The sequence below is a fragment of the Stegostoma tigrinum genome, chromosome 9 (genome assembly GCF_030684315.1).
Source record: "Stegostoma tigrinum isolate sSteTig4 chromosome 9, sSteTig4.hap1, whole genome shotgun sequence".
NCBI classification, from domain to species: domain Eukaryota; kingdom Metazoa; phylum Chordata; class Chondrichthyes; order Orectolobiformes; family Stegostomatidae; genus Stegostoma; species Stegostoma tigrinum.
In genome coordinates, this window is record NC_081362.1 from 47,183,485 (window position 1) to 47,198,953 (window position 15,469).

The 15,469-nt window shown below is 37.9% G+C and overlaps 1 protein-coding gene across 8 annotated transcripts in view; it reads left to right on the top strand.

Moving 5' to 3' along the window:
• Window positions 1-15,469, top strand: part of LOC125454627 (reticulon-4-like) — a 91,075-nt gene that overhangs the window by 15,072 nt on the left and 60,534 nt on the right. For 2 of the 8 annotated variants that reach the window (XM_048535590.2, XM_048535591.2), the window contains 2 exons: window positions 5,685-5,741; window positions 11,942-14,848. The exons of 2 other annotated variants lie outside the window; for them this stretch is intronic. In XM_048535590.2, coding sequence (XP_048391547.1) covers window positions 5,685-5,741; window positions 11,942-14,848 — 2,964 coding nt within the window. The remainder of the gene's footprint in view (window positions 1-5,684; window positions 5,742-11,941; window positions 14,849-15,469) is intronic. 4 more of the 8 variants (XM_048535592.2, XM_048535593.2, XM_048535594.2 and 1 more) reach the window with 2 other exon arrangements.

Genomic DNA, 15,469 nt, shown 5'->3' on the forward strand with positions numbered 1-15,469 from the left:
ATGATGTGAGGGTGGGGGGTGGTAGGGGGGTAGTGGTCGCAGGGGAGTCTTTGAAACTTACAGAATTCTGAAAAGCCTGTATACAGTGGACGTGGAGATTTTTTAGGAGTCGAGACTAGGACACAAGGGCGCAGTCTCCAAATGAAAGGGTAGTGCTTTAGAACTGAGATGAAGAGGAATTTCTTCACTCTGTGTGTGAATCTGTGGAAGGCTATGGAGGCTATGGAGTGTCTTTTAAGACTGGGCAAGTTTCTTGAATAGTGAGGGGATCAACAGTTATGGGGAGAAGGCAGAAGGAATGGGCTTGAGAAACACATCAACCCCTGTGAATAGTGAAGCAGATTCGATAGCCCACATCGTTTAATTCTGCACCTGTATCCTTGGCCTTTATTAAACAAATGAATGAAGTTTTTTTAAATTTAACGTTGAGTATTGAAACTCCTCAAATCTCATCAGTTCCTGTGTTTAGAGAAGTTAAAACAGAAAGTAATGCAACTGAGAAAAAATTCGGATGGAAAGTTTTAAACAGGAAATGCAAAGAGTATGAAAACAGACTGGCAGCAAGTGAAAAAGAGACCAAGTAATATATAAAAGGAATATAAATGTGCTTATATAGGCATGTAAATAGTGAAAAAAGGATTGGATCACTTAAAGATTGAAAAGGGGATTTATTTGAGAGCCCAACTGACCTGTTTACTGAGACCCATGATTCCACTTGGCTCATAGAAGGTGTCAGTGTAGTAATTGTGAAAGATTAGATGGTCAATGTAGTAGATGTAAAACAAGATAGGCTATCTGTGCTAATACATCAGGGACTGAAGCGATGCAGCTAAAGACAAGGTCGGATGTAAACGTAGAAACTGGAGGCACTGACCCTAATCTTCCAATCCTGCTTGGATGCAGAGGACTGGAGAATTGTATATATTTAAATCTTTGTACAGTAACTGTAGGTCTGTGACTTGGAAAGCTTTGATTGATGTCAAAATAATTTGAGACAAGGTTGAGTCACTTGGACATATGTGGATTAATTGACGAATACCAGCATGGTCTTATTAAGGACTAATGATAAACTTTGCTTTTCATTATTGGGAATGTAATGAAGGTCTTAGTTCATGTAGTATACATGGATTTTTTTTAAGGTATTTGCTAAAGTTTCATTGCACAGCTGAAGCCCTTAGGTTAAGAGGGGTGCTGGCAGTCTAGATATGATGTTAGATGTGACAAGCAATAATAGTGGTGAACAGTTGTTTAATGGTTTGGAAGGTTGCATGTAGTGGACTTCCCAAGGGTTGGTATTAGGATCATTGCTATCGTTAATTTATATTGTATTAATGGCACAAAAACTAAAATGTAGACTGCAGCTCCTCTGGCTCCTTCAGTAACACCTTCCAAACATGTGACCTGAACTCCCCAGAAGGAATAGAGCAGCAGATGCATGGGAACATTTGACACCTTCAAATTCCCCTGTGAACCACGCACAACATTGTACTGGAACAATATTGTCATTTTTTTCACTGCTGGGACAAAATTCTGAGTCTGAAATTCCCTTCACTGTATATACAGTAGTGTTTCTAGAAGGCAGTTCACAATCAGTTTTTCAGGGACAATAAGTATGGGCAGTAAATGCTAGCCTATTCAGTCATGATAACATCTTATGAATGAATGTTCAATATGTGTGTTTAGGAGTCGACAAAATTGATCAGATGTTTGCATAGTAGTCAAGGCATGATAGTTTGAGAAAAATGTTGATACAGGATCTTGGCCTTTATAAATATGGGAATAGAGACTATAAAAAGCAAGAAATTTGTGCTGAAGGTATATAAAAACCCTAGTTCAGCCTCAGCTGCACCATTTTTGACTTCTAATGGCAAAGCAATTCAGGAAGGAATCATAGAATCCTTACAGTGTGGAAGCAGGCCATTCAGCCCATCAAGTCCACACTGACCCTCTGAAGAGCATCCCATCCCTTATCTTATCCCTGCACTTTGCACCTTAGACACTATGGGCAGTTTAGCATAGCAATCCGCCTCAAATGCACATCTTTGGACTGTGGGAGGAAACTGGAGTACCTGAATGAAACCAACACAGACAAGGGGAGAATGTGAAAACTCCACACAGTCGACCAAGGCTGCAACTGAAACTGGGTCCTAGGCTGTCTGAGGCAGCAGTGCCAACTACTGAGCCATCGTGCTGCCCCAAATCAGATTATTTGATCATTCAAAGAACTCCTACAATGTGGAAACAGGCCATATTACCCAACAAATCTACACTGACCATCTGAAGTGCATCCCACCCAGACCCATCCCCATCCCCATCCGTTTACCCTATCCCTGTATTTCCCATGGCTAACACATCTAACCTACCCATCCCTGAACACTGGGTACTTTAGCATGGCCAACCCACCTAACTTGCACATCTTTGAACTGTGGGAGGAATATGTGAATCCACACAGTCACTTGAGGTTGGAATCAAACCTGGATCCCTGATGCTATGAGGCAGCAGTGCTAACCACTGTGCTGCCGTAAGGAGTTACAGGCTTTAGAATGGTTGCCGGAAACATTCATAGGAATAGTGCTAGGGATAAGAAACTTCAGCTACAAGGATACTTTGGAGATGATGGGGATATTTTAGTTTCTGATGATAAGAATTTGGAGCATGTTTGGAGGTATTATGAAATCATGTTACGAAATAAAATTATGAAAGATCTGGACAAAGTAGATTGGGAGAAACCATTCCTGTTGGTAGAAGGGTTGAAAACAAGTATACATCAATGCAAGATGATGAAGAGAATTAATATACAGTATGTGGTTAGGATCTGAAATACTCTGCTTAAGCATCTGTTAAGGCAGATTCAGCCAAAGCCCTCAAATGAAAATTGGATAACATGGGAATACAAAATTGATGTTGCAAAAGGCAAATATGAAATACTGTAGGTTTAGTTGAAGTAGGGGAATAGCAGTGACTTGGAATATTGGTCCCTTTTATGTTAGAATTGAGGGCTGACTGTGAGGACATCTTTAAGATTATGAAAAGTTCTATTGCAGTAAATACTTAAGTTTTTCTCCCCACTGTTTGCTTTGTGGGTAACAAGGATGAACATAGTGAAGAGTTGAAGGTTAAAAATATTTCTACTCATATTTGTGGTTAGAATAGCATTCTCTGCCAGAAACCTTTGAAGTTGACTCCATCGGTATATTTGTTAATTTTTGTTGAACGCCCTTTTGTATCAAGCCGTTAGATTTCTTAGACTGCACAAAGCCTATTCAGTAACTTTGACTCTTGTGACTGTTTTGAGGCATTTTTGCTAAAATAATTGAAATTCCCTTTAAGCGAAATTGAAATTGGTATGTTTAAAAAAAAAACTGGCATTCATTAAGTACTAAACCTTCTACCTGTGTTCTAGCATGTTAGCATCTTCCAGCTGCAGCTCTTTTATGAACTATAATATCGTTGGTATATTTCCTTAGACTTTAGACTGTAGGAATGTGGGAAATTGGAGCAGGAGTAGACCATTTGGTGTTTTTTTTTTTCCAAGCCTGCTCCAGCAATCAGCTAGGCCATGGTTGAATTTTTTTTTGCATACGTACCACAATGCCATTTTATACCACTGTATCCTCACTCCTTGATGCCATTGTCTAAAATCTATCAATCTCTATCTTGAAAGTACTCAGTGACCAAATCTCCATAGTAGGAGTAGGAAACTCTAAAGATTCACCACCCTTTATTCTCAGACTATGCCCACTGATTGTAGAACTAGCTATGGGAAGCATCCATTTTTCATCAACCCTATTGAACCCTTTTAAAAATAGATTCCACGAAAGTACCTCTCATTTGCCTAAACACTATCCTGAATAAGTTTGACTTTTCCAAAAATCTTGCCATATCCTAACCAAATGCAATTTTAGCTTCTTCTGACTGTCTTTGCTTGGGCTATGTTCCTGTGAAGGGCTGTATTGGATGTTTATCATCAGTTTGAAGGCTTGGGGACATGGAATAGATCTGATGTTATTATGTAACAGATACGTTGTAATTGAGTTAATTTCAAATGTGGCTAAGGAAAAGCTTATGTACAGGTGCTGCTTGATTTATGTAAGAAATGAAAGTTATTGTGGCTTGTTTGTAGTGTTTGGATTTTGAATGTTCTTGGCAGAAGCGCTTTAAGTGTTATGATTTTTAAAGACGTAGATCTTTGTTCAAAAACCAATGCCATAGGTAAAATTTTAAGGGTTCCCAAGTATAATCTTGCATCTTCCTATCTTGCAGTACAGCTGGGAGTGATGACTGGCTGGGGCAGGGTTCAGTTGTTTGACTGAGTGGTTTTTATTTAAACGACACCTAACTTCCCATAAGGTTTTTGGGGATGGGGTTCAGGTCTACAGATTGGGCAGTTAGTCTACACCACTAGTTAAAAAGGCCATACAGATATTAGTAATTGGTTGCAAATCCACAGCAGCTTTTGCAGTCCCAAAAGTTCGATGGACAGCTCCACTGGGCATCTCAACCCATGGTTTAGGAAGCTGTCTTGTAAACCTTTTGAATTTGTAATTGTTTGCTCAGTGGAAATGTTTCATGAAAGTTATAATTCTTCAGTAATGTTAAACCTCTGCGGAAGTATGGTACTTCTGAAGTTAAAAATAACCATTCTCAAAATTTTTTATTAAAAATTCAACTAATTTAGGCTGTTGAGATTCTTTGCCTCTTTAAACTTATATAACTAATTTTGAATTATCCCTGACAGTATTGTCATGCGTTTGCATTAAATCCAATTCAGTTTGCACAATACTACTGTTTGGTTTAATTTGCTGTTTTTATCAAGGTTGCACTTAGCAGTTGGTGTCTGAGTAATTTCTTGCATTTGGAATACTGTTTTAAAGTATAGGAAAATGCTGAGGGACTATTGTCAGATTTACAATCTTCGTGTTAATTTTTTTTTTGTTTTTTTTGTGCTACAATCTTCTTTCCTCTTCCCTCTTTCCTGTCTCCTCAACCAGAAGGAATTTATTGGTGCGGGTGTATACTCTTAAGGTGCTGAATTCACTATGTATGATACCTTGTCCTTTTGGGCTAATTCTTTCTGAACCTGCTGTTTTGCTGAAATCTTTCACAGCTTTGCCTGTTCACAAGCAGGCTTTCCACTAGAAGTATACTTAGACAAATGGTGAGCAGCAAATGATTCCCCCCGCCCATCCCCTATATGAAGAGATCAAACTTCAGGATGCATTTTTTTTAAATAACCGATTCTATATACGGGTCCTTTTCCCTCCTGAGTAGCATCTTAGTTAGGCCTTGCCAGGGTAGATGATGGGACCCCATGAGAGGTTGTGAGCTCAAAAGCACCACATAGCTTGGTCATTTTTCTCTCACTATCTCAGATGTTACACCTCCTGCCCTCAGATCTCTGAGGGTTGTGACAATTTTCAAACCCCCAAAATCAGTAGCAGTGGGAAAAGATTTGGACAACATTGATCTAAATATTGTGATTGATCTACATTGACATTTGGACGAGACTAAAATTGCAGATTGTGAATTCATTTCATGGTCACTTGCTTAATTTTGATATTTTAAGATCAAAATATTGCTTAAAATCTTTTGTTTACTAGATTTGAAGGACTTTATTTGAGCCATCTGATATCACTTAGCTAAATTGCTTTCCCTGCTGAGGTCCTGTCGTATTTGTTTTTCAGACGAATCCTTTCTTTCTCCTTCCGTTGCACCTGAATGTGTGATGCAGTCCTCTGCAGGCAAGTTCCTTCAGCTTTCCTTTTATTCTTATCTGCATCTTGTGAATCTAATCAATTGCTTAAAATAATTTGACTTTTGATTTTATTCTGGTCACTTGTTATAGGCTTAATTACCAGATGATATGCTGGCTTCCTGTTTCAAAGTATTCCTATATCAAAGTCTTACATTAGTACAGAGTGTGACTCTCAGAGCTGATTGCAAAATTTTTGGTTCTGAAGTAAAAATTGTTAAAGCAATATAAAGTTCACATTTCATCCATGGTTAATGCTGAGATTGTTGCCTGTGATGTGAAGAACTGTTTGGCAGTTTCCAAAGGGCGCACTTCCTGATCGCATGATTATTGCACTTCAAATAGGAATGTGTTTAATTTGGAAACAGTAAATTATGATGGCCTTCATAGACTGATAATCTGCATTATCTATTTGCATTAGATTCTGGAAATTGACTGCTGTCTGTTGAGAGAGTCAACATACTCAGCAGTAGATAGAGATAAAATAAGAATAATATAATTGCTAAAATATGTAGACATTGAACTAATTAATATGTCATACTCTGCACTTGACAGCATCTTATTATCTTTTTCTTGCAGTAGCTGGCCTTTGTTAGTTGCTAACAAAACTGTACAATGTAGAAAATACTGTTCTCTGTAATATACTTTTTTAATCCCCTTATTTTGTCTCTGGCTTCTTTATTTGTATGTAATATCTCTTCTTTATCCTTTCTATTTTATTTGTCCAGATTCTGTAGCTACACTTCATCCGTTTCCTAAATGCAAACTAATTTTCCACTAGTAAAGGGACAATCTTCATATTCAAGGACCACTCTGGAGTACCTGAATGACCTTTTTTGTTCTAAGAACGTAAAACATGCTCAAAGTCATGAGAGCTTTTGAGGGGGTGGGGGGAAGCTTTTAAAGTACTTTACTCACAATAAATGAGGGGCAAATATCCAGAAAGTTCCAAAGGGTTGCTTTACGTTGTCAACTTTGGTATTAATTATTATGCTGTCTTGGTTTTACCTTGTGGGAAGAAAATCCAGCCAGAAGGGGGATACATACTTTAGGAGTATAACATATTGACAAGGAAGGGATGGGTGTGTCCATTGAAATGTTTGAAGGTTGGTGTGTTCTTGACTTCTGTTTGGGAGGGGGGAGCAATTTGTTAAAGATGGGAAGCTTGACACTAATTTGAAGCTGGAGAGCCAGAACCCTTTCATAGAATCGCTAGACTATGGAAGCAGGCCATGGGGTCCATCAAGTCCACACTGACCCTAAAGAGAATCGTACCCTATCCTTGTAATTCTGCATTTCCCATGGCCAATCTGCCTAACCCGCACATCTTTGTTATTTTCGGAGGAAGAGCACCCAGAAGAAACCTCTGCAGATGTGGAAGAGAATGTGTGATCTCCACATAGCCAGTTGCTCAAGGATGGAATCGAACCTGGACCCCGGCAGTGCTAACCATTGAACCATTGTACTGCCCTTTTGTCATAAATTTTTTTTCTAAATATATACCTATTTTGTCATAAATATTTTGAGGTTTGGGCAGTCTTAATATTTTGAGTGTTATATTTGTTTAGTCTGCCCTTAGCGGTGTGAAAGTATGATTTAACAACCTTGAAGATAACACAATCAATATAATTGAGCCTAAGGACGTTGTCATACATTAAGTTAATAAATAACAGCAACTGGCCTACTGCCTTGGAAATTAAGATCCAGAATTTTAGCGTATTAATACTGTATCCAGAAGAAATCATTCTGGAGTTTGACGCATGACAGAAATTCCCCAAAAAGTATTTGAATTTAGATACCCAACAGGTTAGGCAAAGTGTCTGCCAAGTGCATGTCACATCTCTCAGAATTGTCAGTTGGTACTTTTATAATTAAACAGTCACATTCATTTCTCAACATTTATGTACATTTACATATTTGACCTTTGCATACTGAACAAATGAGTGATATTGTTTCTAGAAATTGCATAAAATTATTTGGAAATATTTCAAGTGTCCATCCCATCCAAAAACATTCACTTATGCTGTTTACTTTCCATGTTATGTGTTTAAACCCCAGCTTGAGAGAATCTTTCTCATTCTATTCTCTACTTGTTGTAACAGCGTTGTTCTTTTGGTCTTCCGAGTCATCAAAAATTCAATCTATTTTAAATTGGAAGTCTAAATTTCATTTTAGTGTGATGTCTTAGATTCATAAGCATTACCATTTCAATGTTGGTAACTTTTTCCCTCTGACTTTTTGTTCAAGCTGTATATTTTGAGGGAGCATCCAGAGGCCAAAGGGAGAAAATTCTTAGCTTTGTTTTCTCAGTAATTTTCAAAGTTGTGTTTTGAATGGGCAGGATTCTTTGAGTCTAAATATTTGTCAATGAAAAATTGACCATGGCTGATGAATTGCAGTGGAAATTACTAAGATCCTTTTCTTCTCTTCATGGTGTTAGGCTTCTTGGGGAAAGTCATAAATCTTGCTTTTCTTTATTTCCCTCTTCCAATTGTTCAATTCATATAAAAGCTCTGGATTTGGATGTGTTTTGTCCATGACCACCTTGTGGATGAATAATCACAAAATACTTTATTAGGTGCTTGTTCACATCAATATTGCTTGATGACATTTGAGTTCAACCTAAATTTTGTTGATTTGCTGTTTGTTTGAATAGGAGCACCCTTTGCCATCCCTAATATTGAAAAGGAGCCAAGTGGAATTTTGACTAAAGGGATTGAGTATAAAACTAGGAGTGTTGCTGCAACTGTACAAAGCATTAGTGAGACAACATCTGAAGTTTTTTTTACAGTTTTGGCTCCCTTACTTGTGGAGGGGCGTAGTTGCGTTGCAGGCAGTACAGAGGAGATTCAGTAGATATTGGTTCTAGAGGTTGAGGGGTTTGTCTCATGAAGAGAGATTGAGCAGTTTAGGTCTGATATGGACAACTTCGACACACTGTTCTGATTTTAAAATCTGTGCAATCATCTATCCTGTCTGGTAACTGACCAGAATTGCCAATACTTCTGTTGTTTGCTGCTTCGTGTGGAATATACTCATTTCTCGTCCAGGTCTGGACAAAGGAATGGAAGAGATTAAGACTGTTTAGGAGAACACACATTATTCTAGTTTCAGTGAACGTTATTCACCCTGAAGGCTTCACAGCTGGGCAGGTACCGTTCAGTGTCCAAGCCAGGAAATATTTAGTGTTAAATTCGGTCATTTACAGTGCTTGCAAACACTGGCCAGGGTGCAGTCATCAGTTTGTACTAGTAGAAATTGGTAACTCTGTAATGGTCAAGGTTTGAATCTAAACACTGAAGCAGAATGTAATATCTGCTAAAGTTGTTTGCTAGATTTCTGGATTATGATTTAATAAGAAAATCTGAGAAGAATTTAGGATTATCCTGAGCATTTGTCCTTCATGTTTCTGAGCAAGCGTGTGGGATTTAGAAACAGTAAAGGCAATACATCTTCCACCTTTAAATTTCATTAGATTTTGCAGAATTTTTTTAAAACATTGGAACTGGTCAAGACTATTGCTCTCCCTTTCTTATTATATAAAGGTTGTTGGGATATGAACAATAATTGCTTTGAAGTGAGAGATGATTAACTACTGTGACTCACTACAGTCTTTGTGGTGATTCTATAGTTAATCTGGCAATAAACAGCGAATTCCTGGATTTTAAGCCAGAAACGAAAGGAAGCCCGTTTTGGGATGAAAATGAAATGAAAGACTTGAAGTGCCTGTTAGTGATATTCCCATTATATTGGTGAAAGGAATGGAGCTGGGAGGTATAGTAAAGCGAGGTTAAGAGCTTTCTGCACTCCCGTAGAGAATAGAGCCATATGACTATTTTGTTCTGGATGGTGTTGAATTTCTGGAGTGAAGTGATTGTACCACCCTATCAGTATGCCATCATTGTTATTTTAAGATTGCTGCAGTCTGATCTCTTAGTAAGCTGTTAACAATTGGTTTAAAGCAGTCATTTGGCATGTCTGCTATTGTCATCTTTCCATCGGCCACATCATTATTGGCTCTTTGGTAAAGATAATGTTGCTATGATGACCCTTCATCCTGATTTGCATTGCAGAGGACTTTGCTGTTGCTTTTCATATGTCTTGTAAGGTTCTTTTCAATCTCTTCTTGCATTTCTGCTGTGTGTCTTGTTAACCTTTTGTAGCTCCATCTTTCTCATGTTCCAGTGTCTGCATTTTTGTATTTTACATGCATTGTCTTTGTGTTATGGTTTTACTTACCTATTCTGTTCTCTATGGTAGCCTTTTGTCTGTTTTTCTGCCATTTGTAGGTTTAAAAAAATCAGTTTTTCAATCTTATGAAATGCTTTTTTGAACATCTCACTAATTTTCTGTTGTTTTATCCACTAAGAGATTGTCCAGTATACCACGTGCATACTTTGTCTTATCCCATTCAAGTCAGCATTCCCTAAATGTAGAAATCTAATAAAGCCTCTCCCTTCTTCATTCTATGACATTTGTTACAGAAAATGATCTAAGGAACATTCAAGAGAGCCAGTAGCTTTCTGACTTGCTAACCTGTTTATCTCCATGTGTAGAGATAAAAGTTCCCACCACTTAAGTTGCAGTGCCATTGTTATAGATATTTTCTAATCACTCTGTTCAAAGATGTTATTACATAGCTCTGGAACTATGGGGCAACCTAGGCCCCCTAGTCTAGGTGCACTGTCACTGCACCACCAGCCTTTAGCTCTAATTGTGAATTCTTTTCTGTTTAGTTTTATTGTCCTGGACGAATTGAGTTGTAAAACTCATCTCATCTCTTCCATGTTTTGACCAGCTGTGTGCGAGCAGATTGTTCTATTTTCTTTTTACAAAACAGTGGGGAACTTTTTCCCACATTGGGTTCTGACTTTTCAAGGACTGCAATTGTGATGCGACTTAAACCCCACTTCTGGGTTTTATTTCAAATGCTTTGAAATGGAGACGGGGTGGAGGTAGAATGTTTCTCAACATGAGTCTGCATACAGGCGCACTGAGAACAGCAATAAGGATGGAGGGACTATTCAATTGGCCTTTAGTACAAAGGAGAGCAGCAGTGGGATACCAGTTTGACAATGTTCTCATTTTACATTGAGTTCAAAGTCCAACTCCAACATTGATCTTGGCAGTTTGGAATTTCTTTTGCAGGGTGGTTGTTTAGATGGCTGGTGGTTGAGGAGATGTAGGCAATCTTTTCCATTATCTTTTGCATTCGAACTCCAGTCCCAGACTGGTTTGTCAGTCATGTGACAGTCATGGTGAATAGGCTCCTTTTGTCTTGGTGTCATTATCCCATAAAATTGAAACCAAACCCCCTCAACTCAGCATTCCTTTAGCCACATGTTCATCCACCTAATCTGATCTCTGTGCCTGTTTGCGTGGGGCACAGGTAGCAATCTAGAGATTATAATTCTCTGAGCTGTCTTTAGTTTAGCACTGTACCAGGAGCAAAATCAGAACAAAATCTGCCAACTTGTTTTTTTCGTCCCAACATAGATCACGGTTGATAAAACAAAACTCTTGTTTGCTATTCTGTTAAGTTCATTTGAGACGTTCATCCATCTGGCAACAGAACCACTTCAAATTTTATTGGATGCCATCTGTTCTTCCTAATTATCTGATAAAGGTTTACTTGTAATATATTTGACATGACCCAGTGAAGTTTTCAGTAGAATTTAGAAATGAAACTTGAGTCATGTAGCAGGTGAGAATGTTGGAAATGTATGTTTATGCAATTTCAGTGAAAAACTCAAGGCATGCAAAAATTAGGGAATTGAAGATAGTGTGCTTAACTGTGTAGAGACAGTACATTCACCAGTTGCTCAAATTGAAATGTACAAGCATGATTTCAAATGGATGCATGGAAGATTTAGATACAAACACTATTTGTTGGAATTTCTTCTTTAGAAGCTGATGGGGCAAGTGAGTGGAAATGCTCATTTTTAATTGATTCCAAATTAAATGACTTAGTAATTACATGCAGTTTTACCATTTGAAAGGAAATGAGTAGAAATAACAATGAAATCATTCAGGTATGTTTGAGTGGTCCTTTTTAGTCTGCTTTAAAATGATGAGAATTGCTTTTATATTAAATTTGTATATGAATATTTGTGTGTGTGTGTGTGTGTATGGCATTCAATTAAAACAAAGACTTGACTTTTCTCATTTCCTTTCTATCCATGATCACAGACTTTTCTGTCAACTTGAAAGATCAGCCAGCTAGTGCCGAACCTGTGGGCCCACAGGATGCTGCACCTATGCATGTTGAACCTGTTCCTGTCTCCTCTTTGCCCCCCTTTTCTTCTGATTCTGTAACTGAATTAACAGTGTCCACAAAATCAGTCCACAGTGATGATCTAATACAGACTGAAGTTCCTGTTCCTTTAAACACAGAATTGCAAACAACCCTTGGCTTTGCGGAAAATGCAATGGACAAACCAGTAGCAGAGCACTTAGAAAAAGCTTATTCTGTTGGTGAAAAGGCACGAGTAAAGCCAGCACTTATAGAATCATCAGAGATAGACAATCTAAATTTTGTTGATGGAAGTCCATTTCAAGCCACAGTTGATCAGTGTGTAGCGCCAAATCGAAATGAATTTAAAGGGACTACACTCTTCATTGAAGAAACCATGCCAGAACAAGTCATTGCAGATATGGGAGAACTGAAGATTAGTGAGGTCATGAGAATAGAAAATGTTCACTTACCAGAGGACCGCAAAGTTGAAATGGAAACAAATAACTTAGGATTCATTAGTGAGTATGCTGGTGCATTAGGGACTGATACGTTTCCCCTAGGCAGAGTTGTTGAGGAGGAGGAGTCCATCCAGAATACATTGGATTCTATTGATCAAACTATAAAACCAGAGGACAGTGGTCTTAACTTTTGTTATGGGGATATTTTGGAAGTAAAGGAGAAAAATGAACTAATGAGTTCTGATCCAACAATTAATCAGATGGCTGTTATTGATTCTAATATCAGAGATGCCATTAATGTAACTGATAAGCTTGAGGAAGATGTGTTTCAAGATCAAGAAGCATCAAAGACACTATGTGAAATTGAAGAATCAACTGTGGCCAGAACTACTGGAATGCTAGATTATGCAGACTTGGAGGACCATGTAGAGCGGTCCTCTGAACAAGATGACAAACTGTCTGCAACTGATGAAGCCTACTTTGCTGTTTCGCAAGTTCTAGTTGTAAGTGAATCTCAAGCATGCATGACCTATGCTACATTTGATTCTTACAACATGTTGGAGTTTGATTCCTCCAACACTAATGAAATGGCTCCTAAAAATGAAGAAATCACAAAAGGAAAGATTGAGCTCAAAGAAACATCGATACCATTGCAAGTAGCTGCTGTTGAGTTAGAACTAAGCGATAAGGTTGAGGATCCAGAAATAAAACCTGAGGCACCAGTATTTGCAGAAAGTAAACTACCTATTAATATAGATGCAACATCGATTTCTGAAATGAATCCACAACTGCTTAGTAGTTTTGCAATCCATCCAAATCAGAGTGCACAATCTGACTATTTGAATGAAATCATTAATTCAAATTGGACTAGGCAAAATTTTGCCCCATACCATATGCAAAGCACCTCTGAAATCACATCCCCGGGCTTAACACAGGTAGAAATGACTGAATGTGTATTTGATACAGAAATAAGGACATCTCCTCAAGAATCTCTTGATCAGTGCAAACCACTACTTCGCACATCTGAAGAGTGTGTTTTAGGCAAATCTGATGTACAAGATTTAATAGACACTATTGTGACGGCGCCAACTTTCATAGGGAGTGAGCTCGTTACAAATCTCTCGGATCCTGATTGTACTCCATATGTTGCTAAAGAGAAAATTGCATATGCCCTTCAAGAACCACTTACTGCTGGCAGTGGTATTCCAGAGTTAACAAAAACACAGTCTTTCCTTGAAGAACAAAAGGCTATTACAAAGAAAGGAATTGTGGAAGAAACTGTAAATGTTTCGGAGGATGTTCTGGTTTCTGGTAAGGGTAATATGCTGGAGAGCACATTAGATTCTGTTATAGGAGTAGAAGATAATAGTAAAGATTTATGTGTACGCTTGGGGCACAGTGAGCTTGGTGTCTCTGAAAAAATAAACAAGCTTGTTGATCAATCCAGGAAAGAAGAATCATTGCCAAGTAAGACTGTGGAAGAAACAAGTTGTTCTACGTTGCTTTATCAAAAACCAGACGTAATGGCTGATAGTTCAGTGACAGCAATGAGCCTAGATGTGATTACATGCAAAGAAGTTGCCATCAGTAAATCTGAACCAATTTTGGGAACACGGGGAGCTGCTACAATTGGAATGAAACCTGTTGAAAGGATTTTAGCTGATTACAAACATGTTGAGCAGTGTTCACTTCCTCCACTTTCACTCCAAGATGAAACTGAAATCCCACCACTGACTAAAAATATAACTGACGATGTGCTGACTGACCTATTAAACGTCAGAGAGAAAGATGTACCGGAAATTAGTTTGTGTTATCAGGAAACTTCTGAGGAAGTACTGTCTAGTGCAACAATAAGTGAAAAGTATGCTGCAAAACAATCTAACTCTGTTTTGATTGCTGACAGAGGATTTGGTTCACAAGTCTTGGCTGAAGAGACTAATTTGACTGCTTCCCAGTCAGTTGCTGGTGATGTTGCTCCGTCTTTGCAGAATACATTTCCAGACAATTATTTGGAAGAATTTGATGAAATGAAAACCAGAATTGATGACCATTCTGAAAATTTGGAGACTGTGCAGGCACAGATGAAGACCCAAAATGATGCTTCATTTCCCATAAATGAAGAAGTAACTAAGGCTTCAAAAGAAGTGGTTACAAAAATTTTAGAAACCAGTGTTGCTCTAGCAGAAGTTTTGGGAGGGAAGGAAGGAACAATAGCACAATCCATATCTCAGCAAGAAACAGATGTAATATTTCCTTCCACTGTTGGAGAAGATGTAAGCAAAAAAATTTTTCCTATAGAAGCCCTGGTGCCAGAATTGCTTCCTGTGGCTGAGAGCACTAAAACATCTAAAGATGCTGCTGCTGGTGTTGAAGATTTTTCTGTAAAACCGGACAAAAAATCAGGTAAAAATGTATACATCGTTACTTCAGAAATGCACCTTGACCTGCAGATAGTTTTATCACATCCTATGTAAATTGAAAGCATGCTTATATTTGTTAGCTTTTAGTGTCTTAAATGCATGACTGCTTAATCTTTACGATATTTTGTCTTTACAAATGCTTTTTAGTCTAAAGTTCAAGTCCCTCAGTCTAATTCCCAAGTAATACTGGTGAATGCTCGATTATGCCATGATTTTTGATATTTTAGTGCATTTTCAAATGACCTATAAAATTTAAATCTAGGGATTTAAGGTAAGATTAAGATACATTTCCTTAGGGTGTGCATGCAAGTTTAGATACTGCACAAATTTGTGAAACAATCCTTTGCAAAATTATTTGGTTAAGGATATTTTGATTCAGCTCGTACCTGGTGGAAAAGCTGTCAGGTTTACTCCTTTTGAATTGGTAAATCATAGAACTAGATAGCTAACATTGCTGGAATAAACGCTTTTCTGCAGTCCGAAACCATTTAAAAAACATTCCTTCTAGAAATGCAACCACTTAATTTATATTAACATATGCTGTTCAAATTGACTATTGGAAAATTTGAGTCCTTTGTGACTTTCAAAACAAAAGTATATTTTT